A 23,520-nucleotide genomic window follows, 5' to 3' on the forward strand; every position below is an offset into this window, starting at 1 on the left:
TAACGCTAATCTGCAATCACGTGATACGCGTGTCCGGATTCGATTGGAGCTCCGCTTGTCTTTTATTAGTCTCCCCGCCCGCCAATTCAAGTAGTTCTGGTTCTGCTCTACTAGACCGCCTTCCGATTCAGAAAGACCCGCCCCTCTTGGTGACGTACGCTCCCAGCAACCAATGGTAGGCTGCCACACTGCGGCTCCGGGTCCGGCAGCAGCTACTTCCGGCTGTGGGATTTTTTTTCTCGTCTCTCCCTAGCTTCCCTCCTTGTCTTGGTCCTGCAGTGCTGCAAGAAAGCGCTGAGGTAAAGGCGAGTCCTTAAGCTCCGTGACCGTAACTGTCCACCATGAACCGGCAACTCCTCGGCGCCTTCTTCCTCCTGGCTGTCACCGCCGGCACTCAGGCCGCAGGTTCAGACGTCCTGGATCTCACTGACGATAACTTTGAAAGCACCGTGTCTCAGCACAGCATCCTGCTAGTGGAGTTCTTCGCTCCCTGGTTGGTATAAGGGTTGGGTCCATGTACAGATGAGATTAATCCCGTGTGGCTTGTCCCTGGGTGTGTGACAGGTTTCAGTTAATGGCAATCGTCACTTTATCTAAGATCATTATCTCAATGGCCCCATGGCTGACTACAGGCAGGGCTGCTTATTAGAGAGAATATTTGCCTACCTTAATGGCCCCTTCCACAGAAAATGTCTAATTTTGTATTTTTTAGATTTTACTTAATTCCATGTGGCTTTTTCACATTTTCATGTAGTTGTATTACTTCTGCCCATTGGCTGCTCATTTCCAGCCTCATGCATTGGTGCTTTGTACTGACTGGGCCTTTTCAAGTCACATTCCCTTTTGAGGATCCACATTTGGCGGGGGACCCTTATAGCTCTAATGGGCTTTACAGTTATAGGAAACTATTGCTGTAATTTTCAGGGTAGTATAAAAACTTTCATTCCCAATTAAACATAAAGCCTAGTTATTTCTGGGAGCCAGGCTCTATTTCGGGCCCACTGCTCTATGGCATTCTTGCAGGCAGATAAAGAAGAAAAAAAAAAATATAAAAGTAGTTTCACTTTCGCTCCTGTTACAGTTGTAAACAAAGGCCAGGCCGACGCATCTTAGCAACATATATATGTCTATAGCAAATTTGCAATGAGCAGTTACTGCTCATTATCTAGTATAAATAAATTTAAAGCAACTGGACTTGTTTGGTAATCATTGAAGACGTTCCCATACCAGTCAGTTGAACTGAAGAAGCTGCTCGGATGAGTAGTGAAACGTCTTCAATGATTACCAAACAAGTCCAGTTGCTTTAAATTTATTTATACTAGATATACCATGACCTGGATGAATGAAAATCTTCATAGACATTCAGCTCATTGTCGTGAACTTCTCCTCCCTGGGCAGACGCGGCAGTGCAAAGAGTTGTAGCTTAAAGTCAGGAGGCTTTACAGGTTCCCATCTGTGCCACTCATTGAGCTATGAGCCACTGCCTGTAGCATCTCCTGACACCTGAATCACAGCTGCAGAGGCTGGGAGACAGCAAGTAACTATAACTTTGTATGATGTGACAGCAGCTGCTAAACCTAAACCTGTATGTTTGTGTCATTTTGCACCTTCCCAGCCCCCTCACCTAATAAGTGATAGTAATAATATGCATGCATAGAAGGTAGTTCATGTTCAGTTTATATGTTCAATGGCACACACTTTCACTTGTTGCTTAATTTCAGTAGATAACATGCCCTTATTTCCCTACTGCAAACCACCCCAATGTTAAATACTACCAGACTTATATGTCTTTTAATGGGACTGAGTGGGAAGATGCTGACTAGCAAAGAAAATCAGCAGGGAGTACTACTCCTCTAAATCTTCAAATGAAGCCAGTATATAATGGACTTCAGAAAGCCTGCGAGGGCCTTGTTAGTGTAAAAGTGGCATAGGGATGCACAGAGAGCTGCAAAGCAATTACAGTGTTATATGTACTAACATGGAACCCTAAGTGCTTTGCTGCTCTCTGTGCATCCCTATGCTAATCTTACACTTCTGTTTTCTGTCAGGACTTGTAATCCAGACTTTTTTAAATTTAAATCTGTTAAACTATTGTGATTGTGCCTTTCCCATTCTTTACTCTGCACATTTCTACTCGGAAGTGATGGGTGTGTCCTTGTTGTGGTGTCTGCTTCTTATTTGCTGCCAGAGATCTTGTGGCCTCTTCTGATTGGCTAGCCTTGGCCCTTTTTTTCTTTTTGTACACTGCCAAGTTCTGCTTTGTTGGTGTTGTACATTTAGATGGTAAGACAGTGGGTATTGCTAGAATCAAGGTGTTTAGTTTCTCAGCTGTATTAAACCACTGACTTTCACAATACACCTCTGTCATAAAAACAACTTGCTTAGTGTGTGTGTGTATGTGTGTGTATATATATATATATATATATATAAGTGCAACACTCTTTCTAATATGTTTTTGACCTGCACCAAGGGCATTTGGACTAGGGTGTGCTCCTCCTTGTGTACTATGTGTGTGTGTGTGTATGTATGTATGTTCTATATAAATATATATAATATATTATACACTTTTTCTTTTTTTTTTCTCACATTTTGTAGCACTGGATGTTAGAACCTGCATACAGTTAGAAGTCTTATTTGAAATACATTGCTCACTGATCACTTTGTTCTTGGCCTAGCGCAGTGATCCCCAACCAGTGGCTTGCAAGCAACATGTTGCTTCCAGTGACCTCAAAACAGGTTCTTTCTTTTGAAATCCTGGCTTGAAGGCAAGCATTCAGTTTGGCATGTGCACTGCCAAACTGAGCCTCTGGTAGGCTGCCAGTCCACATAGGGGGCTACAGTCCAAAAGTGGCACCCCCAGGAACTTTCTGTGTGCTTGTGTTGCTCTAAGTTTTTTTTTTTTTTTTTTATATTTGAATGTGGCTCATGGGTAAAAAAGCTTGGCGATCCCTGGTCTAGTATGTGCAGAGTTTGTAAATACCAGACATTCACTTTTTTTTCCCCTGTTAAAATAGGTGTGGGCATTGTAAGAAGTTAGCACCTGAATATGAGATTGCCGCAACCAAGCTTAAAGGGACACTTTCCCTGGCTAAGGTGAGTTTACTAGTGGCATTTCTATATTTTATTTATTTTTTCTTGTCAACTGCCAAGGTTTAAATTACTTTACATTGTGGTCTTTAACAACAGAAATTTTCCCTATTCTGCGAACAATATCTGACCTAGCCCTGATAGATATTGATTGGGTGTATACATCATTTTAGGACTGGCTAATGGACTCTCAACTAAAGCCTTGCCAAGTCAGCAACCCAAACCTGCATATGTATTTGTAACTTAATTGGGGGTTAAGTGTTAGAAAGGGAAACTTTAAGGTTAAGGATAAGTTTGCTGACCAATAGTTTTCTTGTGCATTTAGCTCTCTTTGAGTGCACTGTAATTAGACTACATCCTTTCAGTACATTTAACAGAAATACATTTCAATATTCCATAAAAAAGTAGTATTTTTACCCAGTCTCCTACTTAAGGGGATCAGTGGCTACCAACTGCACATTTGTCTGTAGTGTGTTATGGATTAATCGTATATTGCTAAATGTGTCTAGCAGGGAAGCATTAACTGTTTTAAATTGATTTTATCTCTTGATACATAATTCATCATTTCTGAAAGATGCTTCGTTCAGACATTGTTTTTTTTTTTTAATAGCAGCTAAAGTATAGCTGGTATTTTGTTTCCACCAATGTGTGCCAACATTTAATAAATTGTGCAGATAGTCTAAACAACCACCAGCACAAAATTATTTTTTAATTTCCTCTTTGTATTTTTAAAATTAACCTTTTACACCAGTCCAAAAAATATTCTGATGCACTCAGTATTTTTTGCATCAAAATTGTAAAAACATTTTCATTATTATATCAACGTTTCAACACCACAGAGGGGTGTCTTCCTCAGGACAAAAACCCATCGTGTTGAAACAAACATTTATATCATAACATTAAGAACCACCCATAATAGGCTGGTCCAGTGAACAACCCTTCCCTAAGTATAAAACATAACATATCCATCATCCGACATTTTAAAAAGCATTTAAAGGACAGGTATGAATTTAGACCTTTTGGTTGTATTTTTCAACCTTTGAATCCAAAAGGATTCTCAACACAATCATTTCTTTGCTCTGTCTCCACCCCTACTAAGCTGTGGTAATTGTTCAATCACCATAGCTCTTTAAGAGCTCACAGGTTGATTATTATTGGCAAAATGTAAAGCTACAGGATAATAAAGTGTCCATGTTCCCTAGTATACATAGGGACGACAGTTTTGCCCTTTAAAAATAGATTATCGGCACATAAAACTTATATTAAAACTGTATGTGAAAGAATGGCGAAAGGGGATGAAAATCCTGTAACTTTACATTTTGCCCATAATAACCATGCTGTGAGCTCTTAAAGAGTGAAAAGCTTTGGACAAGGAGTGCAGACCTGTTCTTCAAAATTAACCTATTACATAGAAGCTTCTCAAAGGTTTTTGTAATTCTAAAATCCAGAATGTCACAAATTCTTTGTGATATGGTGTCCGTTTTATTGCTGGAGAGTCACTGGACCTTTATCTCTTGCCAGGTTGACTGCACAGCAAATTCCAACACTTGCAACAAATATGGAGTCAGTGGATACCCTACTCTAAAAATATTCAGAGATGGAGAGGATTCTGGATCTTATGATGGGCCAAGAACTGCTGGTAAGCTGAATAAGGAAAAATACTTCTTGTGTTATAATTGCAACACCTTTTGAAAGGAAAATAAATGTGGCTTATATCGTTGGAGGTGAAGTACAATTGCTGTTTCTCTTAACTTTCTGAAGAGCCCCCAGTGCATTTGTAATTCAAATTATAGTTTTTGTAAGTACAAAAAGATCAAATTAAGGACAGTGACAGTGCATTTTGTCGCAGCTGCAAACCCCTAGAGACTACATTGTTAGTATCCTCTATGGCAATTACCTCTGCTAAAACACTCAAATCTCGTAATTACTCAAAACTACCATTGCACATATTTCTGATTACACAATTTGAGTGTTGTAGAAGAATTGACTCTGTATCCCCAATCTGATTTTGTATATAAAGGACCGATAAACTAATGTTATACCCTGTTCCTAGGGGTAACAATGCTTTGGTTTGTCTGGGAAGCCCTTTTTGATCCTTCTTTAAAGGGGTAGTTCACCTTTTTTAAATGTTTTTCAGATAGTATGCCAGAAAGAACAACTCCCCCCCCCCCCCCCCCTTTTTTTTTTCCAGTATTTTTGTGAAACTGTAGTTGAAGCAGCTGGTGTTTCAGGCTGGTTGCGCCAGCATATAGTATGTATCGATAAAAAGGTGGCCATACACTGGCAGGTGTAAGCTGCTGATTAGAGTCATTCAGACTGTTTGTTTCAGGAGGTTATGACAGTGTTTGTGGACCCCGTCAGGCCTACCTGACCGATATCTGGCTAAAAATCAATGGGGTGTCTATTGGATAGGTTTGATTTCCCCATCTGATGTGGGACTGGATGGGCTCATTGATGCAGCCCTCGCTGTGACTGCTCCAATACTCATTGTAATTCATTCTTTGGCCCTTGGGCAAAATTATCTAATTAGTCCAATATTGCCCACCTTAGTTGGGAATATCGGGGGGGGGGGGGGAAGATCCACTTGTTTAATGACCTAGCCAAACAAGAGGATATTATAGTGTATGCCACCTTAACTGTTGATTATGCTTAGGGCTAGAAATAAGAAATATATGAAATTAGAAATATTTTAGATTCAGTGACCAACGTACCCCTATAAAATAAACTTTCAAAAATAATGGCAAGCTAATGGAAGTCAGGGAAAAAAATGGAACATGATCTAACCCTTTAGGGCTCTTACACGCCAGCCTTTGCTCATTTGTTTCATCGTGCTGCTTCAGCTTTGATGTAATTGAACAAAGTACATTTACCCTTTAACAATGTGCGCATAATAAATGGGGTTTTCCTGTTTTTTTTTTTTTTTGTTTTAATAAAGCACTTACTTTGGTCTAATGCCCTTAAACTTAGGCCAATTTGGAGTTTTGTCAACAATTGCCCTCAGGTGTGGCAGCCATAACACCCCTTTCTGCCTGACATTGGTCCAAATACTACTGAATAACAAACGCCCTATGGTATACTTGCTGCTATACAGAATGACTTTTAAGTGCATATTATAAAAATATTCCCTCACTCATATTTTTTTTTTCTTTAGATGGAATTGTCAGTACTATGAAGAAACAAGCTGGCCCAGCATCTGTAGATCTCCGATCTGTAGGCGAATTTGAAAAATTCATTTCCGATAAAGATGCTTCTGTGGTGGGTGAGTGATCTATCTCTTGAGTACGTAAGTGTTAAAGGTGGTCATTTCAAAAAGGAGGTTGTTTGATTCTTTGTTCCAAAAGATGGAATCTCAACATTTCTCTGTTTGGGCTCTTTGGGAGACTGCTTAGGCCAGTTACAAATTGATGGCACAATAATTTTCAGTCAGGGCAGCATATACACTAGTACAGGTATGGGATCCCTTATCTGGAAACCCGTTCTCCAGAAAGCTCCGAATTATGGAAAGCCCTTCTCCCATAGACTCCATTTTAATCAAATAATTTAGAATTTTAAAACTGATTTCCTTTTTCTCTGTAATAATAAAACAGTACCTTGTAATTGATCCCAACTAAAATATAAATTATCCTTATTGGATGCAAAACAATCCTATTGGGTTTAATTAATGTTTTATTGATTTTTTAGTAGACTTAAGGTATGGAAATCCAAATTACAGAAATACACCTTATCCGGAATACCCTTGGTCCCGAGCATTCTGGATAAGGGGTCCTATACCTGTATATATTTATTTTATAGAGGCATGTGGAGTCATGGCTTACCTGGCAGTGACCGGGTGGGGTCAGTGAACTGACTGACTGCATGGTAATCAGCCATGTGCTGTTAGGTTAAATGTTTTAAAGTAATGGACTTTTTCTTCTGTTCTAGGATTTTTCCGGGACTTGTATAGTGGCCCTCACTCAGAGTTTCTTAAAGCTGCCAATACCCTTAGGGACAACTATCGTTTTGCTCACACAGATGAAAAAGAGCTTGTGGACAAATATGATTCAAATGGAGAGTAAGTGTTTTAATTCTTTTGGAACATAAAACTGTCTCACACGTTGGTAGTGTCTTACAATGTCTGCACTTTACATTGCTTAGAATTCATTCTGCAGCCACTGATAGGCTTATTACATATCCCAATATATTCATGACCTTATGGCAACTCTGGGAACAGCACATTACTCTTTTTCTCCATTCATTTAAACAGGATGTATAAACATGGATTCTAACTTGATTTGTTTTTCTTTTACAGAGGTTTTGTCTTGTTCCGTCCACAACATCTGGCAAACAAATTTGAAGATAGCTCTGTGACTTTCCCTGCTGATGAGAAAATTACCAGCAGCAAAATTAAAAAATTCATTCAAGATAACATGTGAGTTAAAAATCCAGCAGCTTTACATTTTGGTATGAAATTGGATATAGGATGCAAACATCCAGGTCCCTAGCAGTAAAATGATGTCTTTCACTTGCGCACTCAAAACTGCAAAAAGTGCAACTAAAGTCTTGCAGCCTCATGAATTCATAAATGGCTGTATAACATGTTACAAGCCAACAAAGCTTTTTAGAGTTCTATATTTGCTAACAGCACAGATGCTTTCAACCTACATCACATGCCAGTTGGTTATCAGCTACTCAGTTCAGTTTGCAGGAAACATACTTGTGTCTGTATTTAGTAGTCATGACTTTATTATTCTTTCTGCAGTTTCGGTCTTTGCCCTCATTTGACAGAAGACAACAAAGATTTGATTCAAGGAAAGGACTTGCTTGTGGCATATTATGACGTTGACTATGAAAAGAATGTCAAGGGTACCAATTATTGGCGAAACAGGTAGGTACTACTTTTAAAATTAGAGAGAAGGCTAGGGCACTGGTACACCTGGGAAGAACACATTTAGATATTACAGCAAATCTTAAATTTAAATTAAATGTGGGTGAATCACTTGGTTAAGTACAAAAATGTAAATACTGGTTGTTTTTTTTGTTGACAGGAGGGGGGGGGAAAAACTATGATCTTGAAACTAAATTCAGCATCAGTACTCCTATGTAGGCCTGCAATGCAAGTGCTAAGAAGTTTACTGCACAGCACTAGTCTGTTAATTATGTCTTAAAGGAAAACTATACCCCCATAATGAATACTTAACCAACAGCTAGTTTATATTGTGTTAAGTGACCTATTAAAGAATCTTGCCCAAACTGCAATATATTTATATATCCATAAATATTGCCCTTTTACATCCTTTCCCTTGATCCACCATTTAGTGATGGGCTGTGTGTTCCCTCAGAGATCACCTGACCAGAAATAATGCAGCTCTAACTGTACCAGGAAGATGTGTGGGAGCAAAAGGCAGAACTCTGTCCATTAATTGGCTGATATGGGCTAGAATGTATGTGTGCACTGTGAATCCTATGATCCCAGGAGGCGGCCTTTAATTCTTAAAATGGCAGTTTTCTATTCAGGATTACCCAGTGGCACACACTACTAAAGTATATGAAGCAGGGTTTTACATATAAACTTGTTTATGCAATATTCTTTTATAGAGAACTACACTGTTTGGGGGTATAGTTTTCATTTAAGAGGTATCCTCTGTTTCAATGCATAAATTCAGTGACATAAAAATGAGGGGAGGCGTTGGTTTCAGTTCTTTGTATCAAACCTCATATAAGAGGTGACTACCACCAGAAATTACATTTTGATATTTACACCAAGCATCCCTTTCAAAATAGCATAACTGTGCTTTTGCAATATAGATTTGAAGCCTGAAAAGTAAATGGTACAGCTGTTGATTCCTACACCTTTTTAAGTGTTACATAAATAAAGTAATTTGGGCTAAAGCCATGTTTGCTGTTTTGGATAAAATAAGTGATTGCATTTTCCATAATACGTATTCCTGTTATGGGGGTGGGGGTGAATCAAATATTTGCCTACAAGAGATACTGTGTGGCTTATTACACAAATGATAATGTGAATAGGATTTCTTCCTGCACATTGCCTTATATAACCAAATGTTATCCCTTATGTCTTTTCCCCTAACCAGAGTCATGAAGGTTGCAAAGTCATTCGTTGATGCTGGCAAAAAGCTTAATTTTGCCGTTGCTAACAGGAAAGCCTTTGGACATGAAGTGACAGAATTTGGTTTAGATGCCGGTACTGGGGAACTTCCTGTTGTTGGAATCAAAACTGCTAAGGGGGAGAAATATGCCATGCAAGAAGAATTCTCGTAAGTGTTAGACTTTCCCCACTACTGCTAATACCTTTATCCCTGAATGGTGATTTTTCTGTGTACTAATAAAGCAGGCAATTGTGAAGAATATTTATCTTTTAAAATGTCATTCTGCACCTTCTGGCTACAAGCATACTTAATACAATAATACACATATAGACAATAGTTATTTAAGTATTTAGAAAACAAAACCTTAGATTTTAAGGTATTGTTATATGCAACACCTGTGTGCCATTCTCCTTAGGCTATACAGACTAACTTAAATAAAATTTAACTTTTTAGTCATGGTCCGTCTCCATTACACGTATCTATATATACATTTGCAGATTTTCTTGCTTAACCTTTAAAGGGCAGTTCAGTTTTTTTATGACTTGGAGAGTTGTATTCTAAGAATTTTACTAAGGTGTTAATTGGAAAAAAAAAGCCTTATCCCTTTTTAATTGTAATGTGAACTGTCCCTTTAAATTATACAGGTTTTTTGTTAACCTTTTACAACACGTTCTTCCCATGGTGGAAAATGGAACCTGGAATCTATGGTGGTGGCATTTATCACTCCCAAATTAACAGTCCCAGACCAAGCTACTGATCCATGCTAACATGATAGTAGGATATCTTTACTTTTAATGGAATACTGTCATGGGAAATAAGTTAATAGAGCCTCTCCAGCAGAATCCTGCTTTGGAATCCGTTTTTCAGAAACGCCAACAGATAATTTTTATATTTAATTTTCAAATTTCACATGGGGCTAGCCATATTCTTCATTTCTCAGGGTGCCTGTGACCTGTGCTTTGATAAACTTCAGTCACACTTTACTGCTGAGCTGCAAGTTGGAGTGATATCCCCCTTCCCAGCAGCAGAACAATGGGAAGGAAAAGCAGCTCCCAGTAGATTTCAGAATAGCACTCCAATAGTAAGAAATCCAAGTCTGGCTTGGGACTTCTCCAGTTACTTGGGAGTAGGAGAAACAATAGATTACCTGAAAGCAGTTCTGATGTGTAGTGCTGATTCCTGAAAGCTCAGACTCGGGCACAAAGCACTGAGATGGCTGCCTACACAGCCACACATTTGGCATTTTTTGGTTCAGGGATTTTTTTTTTTTGCTATGTAAACAGTGTAATTTAGAAATACACCATTAATAAAACATCTGTATCCCTGCATGTTCTGTTAAAAAGAAAATCTAAGCACTTTCAAACCTACCAAATTTTTTTTGCAGCCGTGATGGGAAAGCTTTGGAAAGATTCCTTCAGGATTATTTCGATGGTAAACTGAAGAGATACATGAAATCTGAAGCCATCCCAGAAAGTAATGACGGCCCTGTTAAGGTAAGTGTCAGTTCATGCCTTGATTAGGGGGGTGACTGTAGGAGGGAAAGAAACAGGGTTAATATCATTGTATTCTATTTCTTATCCACTAGGTGGTGGTAGCTGAAAACTTTGATGAAATTGTAAACGATGACAGCAAAGATGTGCTAATTGAGTTCTACGCTCCATGGTGTGGCCATTGTAAGAACTTGGAGCCTAAATACAAAGAACTTGGAGAGAAGGTATGACTACATGGCTTTGTGTGCAATATATTCACTTCTTAGTTCTGATTTACATTATTGTCCCTAATCTTTTCTGACAAACTATATTGTTGGACTTTATATTTAACAAGTGTGTTTCTTTTGAACTAGCTTGGTGATGATCCAAACATTGTGATTGCCAAGATGGATGCCACAGCAAATGATGTGCCATCCCAGTATGAAGTTCGAGGGTAAGTTGGGGCCTGTATGTGTTCATACAGAGGGAAGAGCATTGTGCCTGTGCCATTTTTAATAGGCACGTTGTACCCATTTTTACTTTCAGTGCCGTTTGCAAGTGTAGGCACACTTAGGCTTGTTGAGTTCTCAGCAGCCTGAAATGTAGTTTTATCTTATCTAGAGGGGCTCTAGGTTGACTGAGGGGTTCTCCACTTTTCATTACTATGTGATCATATCATTATATGATACGTCTGTCAATTAGGGATAAGGGACGTGCAGGGTTTTGATTGCTGCTACTTACTGTATATAACTTCCACAATTTTGTTATCTTGGGGCAAATACAGTTCCAATCTGGTAATGTAGTAACTTAGGTAACTGGTTACTCACAGTAATTCTTATCCATGTAATTTGGAACTAGTCTGGCTGGTTGTCAAAATGCTATTTATGGTTTAACCCTTAAGGGTACTAATATAAATCTGAATATGTTTTTTAACTTTTTTTTTTTCTTCCAGATTCCCCACAATTTACTTTACTCCTGCAGGAAGTAAGCAAAAACCAAAGAGATATGAGGTAGGTAGTTGTATGCCATTTTACACAATGCAGCTACAAATTAGATGATACGGTAAACTCTTCTGTCACATTGGCACTTAGTAAGCCTGTTTGCTGTGGGTCACAGCCATTGCTTTAGTCTTTCAGATGAGCAGGCCAGAAATTCATCTGAAAATGTGGAGCAGGCTGCATTCATGGACGGCTGCCCTCCCCATATGAGCATCTTGCTTTTTAAGTTGATTTTTTTTTAATACTGACACTGAACAATAGGACTGAGCAAAATAAGATCAGACACTTTCATATTAGTTACTTGACTTTCTTGTGCCTAGTCAGAGCAGGAGGCCTACTGTTGCAAATTCACAACTGTGTATGTCATGAAAATGAGAATAAAAACCAACTTTACATTAATTTTGTTTGGTTGTGTAGTTACCCTTTAACAAAGTTAACAAAAGTTTGTAGGGTAATCAAGAGGACCTTTTACACTAAGAAATAATTCCAAATTCTTTTCTATTGGGTTAGTCAAGCATGATAAACTTTACGCACACTATATAAACAATATAAATATTTTTAATTACACAACTACAGCAACCAGGCAGGTGCCTTCTTTTTTTTTTTTTTTTAGTAAGGAAAGCTTTGCATCAAAATCTTATTTATGTGCCAGAATGAGAGCTCTGGCTACACAGTTAGATGGTGGTATTCATGTTTAATATGAACACGGCTTTTATTATACAGATTTTTATGTTCCCATTCAACACACTGAAAAGTTAATCTGGGCTAAATACAACATATGGTTGTGTTTAAAAATATGTATATGTATAATGTTTTTTTCAGAAGAATGACCAGTGCATCAGCCGACATGGAGCTGCACGGTTGGAAGAGTGCCAGTAATCAAGCAGTTGTTTGGTGCAGGAGCCTTGCATCTAACTCTGGGTTTTCTTTTCCTTAGGGTGGGCGAGAGGTGAGTGACTTCCTCAGCTATCTGAAGAAGGAGGCAACAAATCCTCCAGTCGTTAAGGAAGATGAAAAACCCAAAAAGAAGAAGAAGAAGGAAGAGTTGTAATTGTGAATGCTTATTGACAAGCAGCATTTTATATCAACCACACAGCGCTGCAGGGTGGGGTTGTCATCTTGACGTCACTGGTATTCAAGGGGGAACAAATGGTGTGGTGGACTCATTGTGCAGCAAAAATTCAAATTTTCCTTTTTTTTTTTTTTACAAGGATATGTCTCACGACTAGATCCTTTTTCTTAGATGCACTGTCGGAAACATCCAAGGACCTACTACAATTTGTGGCTTGTTAAGGGGGGGCACCACTTTTTCCATCTAGGTTGGGAGACTAAGGGGGTCTTGTGTTTTTGTTTTTTTTTTTAATTTTATTTTTTGTACATTTGGAACAATCAATAAATGCCCCCTACCTTTAAACCTAGCATGTATATGTTTTATGTGCAGTAGCATAGCCATTCAATGCGTGGCACCAGCAGGACCTTGCTTACCCAGAGGGCAAGTACAAACAACACATGTTAGCCCAAATTACAAGGTCATTATATATACATATAAATGTATATAATTATAACCTACTTCTAAGATGCACAGACTTTATTTTACGTTTCCCCAAAGCCATTAAGAAATTAGAACACCCAGCAGAATTCAGTAAAAGCAAAGGTTTTATTTTACAGCTTCATGTTTTTCCAGCTTGGGTAACAAAACTGCTCCATGCAACAGGTAAGTTCAGCATTTGGTTCCTGCTTCTGTTTTAGTGCAGTCACATTGTAGAAACCAAGGGATTTCTGACTGGAAGTGAATATTTTGGTCAGGAGTTAAGTGCAGTGATCCCCAACCAGTGACTCGCGAGCAACATGTTGCTCACCACCCCCTTTGATGTTGCCCTCAATGGCTTCAAAGTAGGGGCCCATTTTTAAATCTCTGCCTTGGAGAAAGGTTTTAGAAGCATAAAGTTTTACTCCAAGCAGAGCCTCCTGCAGGCTAGCAGTCCACATGAGGCTACCGAATAGCCAATCACAGCTCTTATTTGGCACCCCAAAAAACTCTTCATGCTTGTGTGGCTCACAAATAAAAAAAGGTTGGGGATCCTGGAGTTAGAGGATGGTTCTCATTGCAGACATGCTTCCAGTGATATTGTAAGCAGAGTGTAATATAAGGCCAGTTGACAATCTTTTAGTTACAGAGGTAAGTTGGACAATTTGATTACAGATCAATACATACAATACATCACTTTATTTCACTTCTTATAAGGTTATAGAATCATTCAATGGATTCCTGATTCAGAAGCTAGAGAATCTAACTATCCACATCATTTTGGAGAATGAATAGGCTTTTGACTCAAATAATTGGGACAGGGGGATAGGCAATCACAGGGGTATTAGTGATTTTCTATGTAATAGGTTATTTATGAGATAATGATGATGTAAGCAGCCATGTTTAATGGTTCTACATGCACATGCTCCCATCCAGAAGGGCATCAATAAAATCCTCATTATTCTGAGACAACAGGGTAACATGCACAATAAAAGATGAAAAAGTCCTGATTTTATGGTAGCGCATTAATCTGTTGGATAGTTGTGTGTGTGTTTTGTCCTGACCGATCAGAGGCTGATAATGTAGGACCCCCAGTCATCTGCTGTATTGGATATTGCAATACTATGCAGAAAACAGACGGTTCTGGTCTACAGTAACCTTATGTTATATGAGACTTTTGACCTCCAATTCTCATTCTCATGCTGTCCAGCTTTTTTTTTTTCCCCCCCTCACCTCCTACTTGTTTTAATACCTGTACAAGAGACAAAAGGTAAGGCAGTATATGTCAATTCTAAGGCAGAGCTGCAAATTTTTTTTTTTTTTTTTTTTTTTACACATTTGTTTGAATGGCACATTATTCATAACTTTTGCCAGTTAGGCTCTCGGCTGTCAATGGAGCCTCCCTTTCATCTTTGGCTTCTCGTGACCTTTCAAGATTGGTTGAGTTCCTGCTTTTGGTGCGGTATTTCTTTCCATATTTGTGCACTGACTGAGCTAGGTTGGGGGATTTTTTTCATATTCCAGGATCAGTTGCTTAATGTGTGATAGTTTGTGATGTAAGTATTCACATTTGGCCTTTTCTTCTCGATATCCTGGGTACGTCTGTATTAAGAGAAAAAAACATTCCAACTTAGCCAATCACTGATAATGTTCTTCTTGGAGCAGCTATGAAATACAGCCCTAACTGAGCACTGGAATCTATTCTTCTTTATGATGGTAACACAACTTTGGGTGCTGGAGGGAGCCCTTGGTCGTATTTTAAGGCTGATCTAGCAATATTTGGCCTGGGGTTTGCACTTCTGCATCAGGTATAATTCTGAAAGGCAGTGCATCACTTTAAAGGAACAAACAGTGAATTGTATCATAGTAATATATAATTTACTGTTGCCCTGCACTGGTTAAAGTTGTGTGTTTGCTTTAGAAACCCTTCTATAGTTTATATAAGCAAATCTGCTGTTTAGCCATGGGGGTAGCTATTCAAATTGAAAAAAGGAGAAAAGGAACATATTACGTAGCTGGTAACAAATATGCTCTGTAAAACACCATTGTATTCTACAGAGCTTATCTGTTATATGCTATGTAACCTATGTCTTTTTTTTTTTTTTTTTTTTTAAATTTGAATAGCTACCCCCTTGGCTACAAAGCAGCTTTGCTTCAGAAAACCTATAGTTTATATAAGCAATCACACAACTTTTACCAGTGCAGGTAACAGTACATGATTGTTAATTAATTAAAATATGTAATTTTTTGTTATGGTTCCTTTTAAGGTTATAGTACAACTTGGTTTGTCAATCTTGGTCTTTTCTGACAATAGGGGTGTGTGGGCCCCCAACTTGTACATTACAATCTAAATCTGATTTGAGTTACTGGATCACTTGTTCCATAGTGTCCTGACGAGCCTTCATAGTCGTCGGTGGCCTGCATCAATATTTTTTGAGATGACTAGAAATATCACCACTTGTCTCTCACTGTTCATAGAACCTGACACTTAGAGGCAGATTTCTCAAAATCTGAGATTAGAGCTTAATACATAAAAACTCACCCACATTCTATTCATTCCTATGGGATTTGTAAAAGGGTATTTATAAAACGGTGGATTCTAACTTTTACCCATTGATGAATATGCTTTTAAAAATCCCATGAGAATGAATAGAACATGGGTGAGTTTGTATGTATTAAGCTTTATACTCGGATTTTAATAAATCTGCCCCTTAGTGTATGGACCTAATATGATAGCCCATTTGGTGTGAGTATCTGCCCAGCAATCTATATGCAGTCTCAATTGTTGCCAAACCTTGTATGAAATGGCCAATATAAACAAAGAATTGAGATGCCAGCCTTTCTATAGAAATGTCACTTCTACTAACCGTTTAACTTCCCTTACCATTTTGAATTTCTTGTACTCTGCGAGTATTTTCTTTCCAACCATCTGAAAGAGAAGCAAATGAGAAGAGCCTTTATATATCAGCACATCCTTATCTTTATCACTATACAGGTAGTTATTTAAGTATATGAAAGTTGAGGCAGGAATGTTCCCTTGTGGTAACGATGACAGCCATCTGTAAAGACTACTACTCTGTAAATGGGTAGTTTACCTTTAAGTTATCTTTTAGTATGTTACAGCATGTCCTATATGTTTAACAAGTTTTCAGTTGGTCCATTTTAGTGATGGGTGAAATAACTTGGCAGGCATGATGGAAGCAAAAGGGGATAGGTTTGCTCATCACTAGTTCATTTTATTAGTTTTTGAATGATTTGCCAGCTCTTTCAACCAATTTACATATTTCAAATGAGGAAAGTCACTGACCCCGGACACTTTTTATTACTTTTTACTTTTCATCTTCTTGTCTACTGCCTGGTTGCTAAGGTACATTGAACCCTAGCAACCAAATATCTGCTAAGATTTCAAACTGGCAAGTAGCTGTGCTAAAAGTTAAATCTAAAAACAAAAAAAATGGACAAGTGATAAGTTGCAAATTGTCTCAGAATAAAAAAAAAAAAAAATCTACATCATACTCAAAGGTAATTAAAATGTGAATTACCCCTGTTCATAGCAAACCCAAGCAATCCTTGATGCATGAGAAGGTGGAGAGTGCTCTATACATTGTATGAGAATCTGTGTTTTCAGTTTGTCCTGTAAGCAGGCCCCTCGGTTATGTTTGGGCACAGTACAGTGCCACTATTTGCACCTATAAGGTTTTACTGATGCAAGGTGCATTGTAAGGTGATTGTTAGATTGCCAGTACTTTCCCATGATCCTCTTACAGTCAGGCTCCGTGCTTTCCCCAAGCACCCATTACTACTAAAGAACATGGCATGTGTTGATATACAAGCATTAGGTGGCCCTTGCCAATCCTGGGTGAGACCTGGCAAAATGCTGTGTGTGCACCATAGCGCTTAGTGGATGCTGTAGTTCAGACATCTGTATGTACCTGACATAAGCATTGTACCCACGGAACAGTTGCAGATGGCTTCCCATAACAGAAAATGGAATTTGCAGAGTTTGGCTCATGGCTATGGAAAAGTAATGCTGTGCCCAGGATCAACGTGGTAGCTATTTATGATCCTGGGTGAGCCATTTAACCTACCTTGTGCTCTACTGTTCCTTGTTGAAGCTTCTTCATTTTGGCTCCGAGCCGCACAAAGCGATCCTGCACTTTGCCAATTTTGGCATGGAGTTCCAGATACTCTGTGTAATCTGCAGTGAAGTCCTTCTCATACACTTGCCTTTGATCTGCTGATGTAATCGGCCTGTACTTCCTAGCCAGGTACAAGAAAGTGCAGTCAGATTGACGTGCCCCTGCACTCATTCACTAGCCACAGACATATTCAGTACGGGTGGAGAATACAGGGAGGAATACACCACAGAGTTATGGGAATCACAGGCTAGTTTTCCAGATGACCCAAAAGATCCACTATTTTTTGGGCCCAAATGCAGGGAACACATTTTTTTTTAATTATACAGTAATTGCTGCTTTTTTTAAGCAAAAGTGTTACATTTTTCATACTGCATTTTGAGCCACTGCTGATAGCTTTTCCAAAGCACCAGCATACTATAAGCAGCAAAACTGGAATTAATTAAACTGTTTATTAAGTGATTTATTGTAACCACTGAAATAAACCAGTCTGTGGCCAATCAAATCATTTTAACCAATTGCCATTTGCCAAAAGGACAGTAGATGGCACTGATCACCTGTCGCCCTATAATTCCCTAGTGTCCAATGAGTGAGGCCTGCAGGTTACAGAACTGACCGGGCTAGTGGCAGAAGAGACAAAGGTGTTTGCTGATTCTCTACTGCAGGGTTAACTGACCATAGCAAGGAAGGAATACTAATCAAAAAGTAAAAATCATAGAAAATCTTCCCTAAGAAACAACTTTCAGGTTACTAGACTCACTGCCTATTCTGCATATCCACTTTGTTCACTCCCTTGGCTGAAGGCTTGGGGGCAAATGCATCTGGGCCTCCCAAATATATGGGCGTGTTCACTTTAAGGGGCCGATTCATCAAAACTCAAGATTCTTTTTTTCTCGATTCAAGAAAAAACATGAACACGAATATATTCCAGAATATTCTTAAGAACCGTGAACATTTGGTATTTATTAAAGAAGAAATCCAGGAAAAGTTGCTAGAAAAACTCCACAAGTAAAAGCTGGCAAGATTCAATAGCAATGAGAATTGTCTGTAACAACTTTATTTATTTTCCCAGTTTATTAAAACATTCAAGTTTTTTACCCTCATTGAAAATGAATGGAACCATGTGATTCTTACCAGTGTGCAACATTTGTGCAACACGTGGGAATATTTTGTTGCATTTTTTGTCATGTCCTTTTTTTTTTTTCCACAAACAGGAATTTTTACAAATCTGCCGCTAAGTGTATAGAGCATCCTCAGATTATTTTCTTACCTTTGGAAACTATGATCTCTGACCCTAACAATGAGATTGCATTTTAAATTCCAGGTAAGATAAAAAATGTTGCTTCTATTGGTGACTAAATGATACAAATAAATATACCTCAAGTGAACTTTGCCTTTAACAGTTCATTTGCCAAATTCCCTGCAAGGTCACTTGGCCGATTGTAGCTGCCGATATCGGCCCCTTAGACTGCTGTAGTGGCAGCAATGAGGGGCCTGCCCGACCGACATCTGGCCTGAAATTGGCCAGATATCGATCGGGCAGGTTAAACGATTTAGTGTGCCCATTGCCGCCCACCCATAGGTGGGGATATCGGGAGAAGATGCGCTCGCTTGGCGACCTTGCCAAGCGAGCAGATCTTAATGTGTATTGCCACCTTTACACAAGTGGGTAGCAGAAGAGTTTCTCCAATGGTACCCCAAATGTGATCTTTATATTAGCATGGGATCAATTATCTGGGATACTTGGGACCCTAGATATATTGGTGGTAAAAGCTACAGACTCAGCCAAAGTATAGGGGGTTTGGGATGTCAGGTTAAATCCTGTGAGCACCACATTGTTGCATTAATATGTCCTATCCCAGCGGGTCTCCTGTGGGCCCCCATTCCGATCCGATCTTTGTCTCAGAGATCAAACAAACTGGTCATCCCAATTAGACTCACCGTGATGATATATGATGCATGAATGTTTCAGCTGTACTACAGAGACCTAATGAAGAGTTTTAAACTGCCACCTTTACTCACTCAGTACGTGATCAGACAAAGTGGGCTCTACACGCCAGTTCCTCTGTCACTCACTTGCTAATGCTTTGTGCAGCAGCGCTATGGTACTGAGGGAGTTAAGCTGCTGGGAGGATGGATGTGCCAAGAGACTTATCTCCATGTATAGACTGTATTTAACCTTGCAAATGACTTCTTGTCACCAGCTAAGGGGGTCTCCTAGCTAGGCAAAGAACACAGCCAACAAGGGACAGGTAAGATGCTATTTTGAGAGACACCTGCCTTCCCATCAGCAAAATGGAAGAAGCCAATTACACAACAGTCCAAGCAAACCACATTTAGAGGGGTTGTTCACCTTTGTACAACATTCACAACAAATCACACTAATAGAACAATCTTTGCAATTTTCATAGTTAACAAAAAATGTGCATCTGAAGAGATATTCATCTGCTGATCCTTCACTTCTGCACAGACCCTCTGCTGGGGGGGTCAGCAACCCCTATAAACTCTACAGTCACGGGGGGTGAGGCTATGAGGCAGCAATCAGTGATTGGCCAATTGCCATGTCAATCTAAGAGAATCCTGCCCAGTTTTCCAAATTTTTCCAAATTGAAAATCTCAAACGTGTGTGATTTATTATATTTATCTGTTATTGATATAGAAACAAAGCCTTTATGCTGTACTTTGCAGAGGCTATACATAAGTACACAGCAGTCTCTGCCCCAGCGGTGCTTACAAGCTGAGGCCCTTACCACATTCACACACACTAGGACTAGTTCTATCAGGAACCAATCAACATGCCTGTGTGTTTTTGGAGTGAAGCAGAAAACCTACTCAGACACAGGGAGAACATACTAACCTTAAGGATAGTGCCCAAGCTGGAATTGAGCCCAGCACCCCACCGCTGCAAGGCAGATGTGCTACCTTAGCATAGCATTGCTGCCAACCAATAGGATTAATCCTATGAAAATAAGCTAGGCAAGCTAGTAGCAACTGAAGCCAGTGCTGTCCTTGGGGCCCTGACAAACAGGGTTTTGCGTTCACCGCTGCCTTAGATGGAGAACAGCAGTGACCTAAATGCACCCCTCCACCTGTCACTGCTCTCTGAGTGCCTTGGCGCCAAGATCAATAGCCCACTGGCACTCACTGGTATAACAAGTGGTCAAAGACACAGAGTAGCATTTTGTCCACTGCTGTTCTTCATGGTCAAAGCTCTCAGTGTATCAGGGGACTTACCCCTCCTTCTGCCAGTAGGATGCCACTGAAAGTGTGAGTTTTGTCTTATATTGCCAAGTACTACCATATTGGAATAACTCTTCATTGTTAACATTATCTATAACAAACATTCATCTTAAAAATGATATATTCCTTCTTAATCATGAGATATTGTTCTACAAGCAAATCTGCTGTTTAGCCTTAGTCTGAATGCCAACACAGAGCTATTCTGAACCTTACTTGCAATAATCCGGGATCTCAGCAGAGGGAGAAGCGGATTCTGCTCGCTGGGGCTTTTCTGGAACAAAAATAAACATATAATGAATTTTCTAATTAGGTTTTTATCTCTACATAAGGAATAATGTCCAACCCATTTAAGATTAAAAGAGTTACCCCATGAAAAAGGCTAGGCTAGAAAGCCAGCCAAAGAAGCTTTTATTTTACTAGTGGGGCCACCTGTAGGGCCACCACTAATGTCTGGGACTCCCAGATATGAGGGATTTTCAGTGCCCTGTGCTAGTTAGCAAGAGCATTACACACAACACACATATATATATAGTTTCGGGCTGCTGCACTGCTTGCTCTACTGAGGAACATACAAATATGATCCAATGAAAGAGTTAAAGTACTATTTATGCAGTGATAAACAGGCAACCAAGAGAGGCTCTAGCTGCTCATACTCTGATGGTTCATCGCTTTTATTCAGCCAGGGCTAATGCTGAAAAGGTTTCATGATTCACTGCACAGTCACTTACCCCATGTAATCACATATCCATTAGCCTTTATTTGCTCTGTAACACCCTCATACGCAGGTGTCTAACCCGTTCCCAATAGCATGGCGCTCTGTGGCCTACAGATCCGCTCTACAGACTATACACAGCTATCTATTGCTATTGTACATTGTATCCATACTAGCTGGGCTGTGTACATGCCAATATAGAATATGCACTGTTTACTGGCACAGGCCAATTCTACTGCAAGTTTATATAATGCTCATTCCCTTTAAAGTTGCTTATTTGTAGTAGGGATGCACAGAACCCACAAATTTAGAATCCAGCTGAACCCCAAATTTTTTTGTGAAAGACTTAGCCACATACTGAACCAACCCGAATCCTAATTTGCATATGCAAATTAGTGTAAGGAAATACTAAAGACAGTTGTGCACTTTGAAGCATTTTAAACAAAAAGTCACATGATTTTAAGGATTCGGTTTGGCCAGAGGCATGGATTTGGGCGAATATTTCTGAAAAAGGCCAAATCTTGGCCGAATCCCGAACCGAATCCTGGATTCGGTGCATCCCTAATTTATAGTAAATTATAGTATAAGGCTATATATTAGACCTACAGAGACGGGTTGTTCCATGTCCACAATTAATGTGTAGAAATACATATGAAGCACCTGAGGAATCAATACTTTCTCACTGTAAAGGCCTGAGGATCCCGAGCCCAGGAGCAGCAGGCAAGAGGGCAGGGGACCTCTCACACCTTGATCAGCTCTACTATCTGTGGGAACACTTTGAGTAGGAAATACTATGTCCTGTATTCTCGTATCATTGTCCTTTACCCAGAGGATAATTTGTTGTAGGACTGGACCTGAACATCCACAAAGTATTGATGTCCAGAGCCAACCAAAGTGCTCTATGTTTTAGAAGGTTTATCAGTAGCTTGGTATCATGCTCCTACCAGAATGCTCTCAAAGGTTGCAGAACCCTTCCCGCCCCCCAAATAGGAAAGACTCCCATTTGAGGAATCAAAGCGTTTCCTATATAGAGATAGGGCGCAGGTAGCAGCACCACCAAAGGTACTTATTCATTTAGAAGGGAACACGTATGAGCCAGTACAGATGAGAAGCATCCCACTTGCTGAGGATCCACCTGCCATGGATAAATGTGGAGCCATGCAATGCTAGCCATGGATACTCAGAAATGAGATGCACTGCAGACTGTACTAGTTTCTGTGTACCCCAGTAGATGGAGCTAATTAAAGTACCTTGAATACAAAACTATATGACAGCTGATCATACAATATCATTAAGACAGGCGTTACTGTTGTACATTTGCACTGGATGTTAATGATGACCCAGATAGAGAATGGGTGGGGACCTTGCCTAGGGTGATACCACAACAGAACAGAATCACTCTTATTGAGAAACTTATCCAGACTTTTTCTGAAAGGTACTTGGCTTGTTAATATGACACATGGGAATTCTGAGAAATGTATTGAGTGGGGCACAATAAAATAAAATATTGCAGTGGGTGCTTGTGCCCAACAATGAAGCACCTTGCACTGGAAAAAGACAAAAACTGGATGAGCCTTGATATAGCAAAAAGATAAAAAAAACAAATGAGAAGCTAAATGATGGCACAGCCAGTACAAAACTCCAACTAGTGATATGTGTACCTTCTGGAGAGCAGAGGCATCGTTCCAGTTGAAGAGCTTCTTCTTCCCAGTCATCCTCCTCCTCTTCATCTTCACTGGAGTCCTGCTCCTTCTTTCCTGCTTTGTTCCACTCAGATTGTTTTTGCGCTTGGGAACACTGGGATGTGGCCCCTCTGGGCTTGGCCTTTTCAGAGTTCTGGGCTTCCCTTGGAATTTTCTCCTTGTGGCTTTCCCTGTTTTGGCTCTTCGGCACTGACCGATGGTAACTCTGTTTTTTGTGGGTGTGTAGAGAGTAAACACTATGATTTTCAGGCACGGGGCACAAACTTGCACAGGTTTCTGGACTAGTCTGATGGCTAGAGTTTGAGTTCAGAACTGGGGGGGACGTTGAGTGTCTCTGATGTTTCTCCAAATGTGATGTTTTAATTTTTTTACAACTGCCATTATCCGCAGTCTCTGCAGCATGTGGACGTTTCTAGAGGTATAAGCAAAAAGCAGTGTTTAGAGCACTATAGAATGGTATTCACTAATATGAGTCCTACAAAGCCATTTGGTACATTATAATAGAGAAGATAAATCAAATTGACTCCATCAAGTCATATGTGAGATGCATATAGGGATGAA

The 23,520-nt window shown here is 39.5% G+C and overlaps 2 protein-coding genes across 3 annotated transcripts in view; one reads left to right on the plus strand and one right to left on the minus strand.

Moving 5' to 3' along the window:
• The first annotated feature begins 293 nt into the window (after positions 1-293).
• On the plus strand, positions 294-13,054 carry pdia3 (protein disulfide isomerase family A member 3). Its single transcript, NM_203998.1, has 13 exons — positions 294-493; positions 3,015-3,093; positions 4,609-4,726; positions 6,239-6,346; positions 7,009-7,138; positions 7,376-7,495; positions 7,826-7,951; positions 9,159-9,341; positions 10,558-10,666; positions 10,759-10,887; positions 11,017-11,096; positions 11,595-11,652; positions 12,578-13,054. The coding sequence occupies exons 1-13, from the start codon at positions 342-344 to the stop codon at positions 12,689-12,691; spliced, it is 1,506 nt and encodes a 501-aa protein (NP_989329.1). The 5' UTR covers positions 294-341; the 3' UTR covers positions 12,692-13,054.
• Positions 13,055-13,278: 224 nt separating this feature from the next.
• ell3 (elongation factor RNA polymerase II-like 3) overlaps positions 13,279-23,520 on the minus strand; it is a 49,373-nt gene continuing 39,131 nt past the window's right edge. The window contains exons 8-12 of one of the 2 annotated variants that reach the window (XM_002932261.5): positions 22,918-23,371; positions 20,758-20,815; positions 17,257-17,428; positions 16,053-16,097; positions 13,279-14,770 (exon numbers count right to left, since the gene is read on the minus strand). In XM_002932261.5, the coding sequence (XP_002932307.1) occupies positions 14,663-14,770; positions 16,053-16,097; positions 17,257-17,428; positions 20,758-20,815; positions 22,918-23,371 (837 nt within the window). In that variant the 3' untranslated portion in view covers positions 13,279-14,662. The remainder of the gene's footprint in view (positions 14,771-16,052; positions 16,098-17,256; positions 17,429-20,757; positions 20,816-22,917; positions 23,372-23,520) is intronic. The other variant, XR_208412.3, reaches the window with a different exon arrangement.

This window comes from Xenopus tropicalis, chromosome 3, assembly GCF_000004195.4.
Source record: "Xenopus tropicalis strain Nigerian chromosome 3, UCB_Xtro_10.0, whole genome shotgun sequence".
NCBI lineage: Eukaryota > Metazoa > Chordata > Amphibia > Anura > Pipidae > Xenopus > Xenopus tropicalis.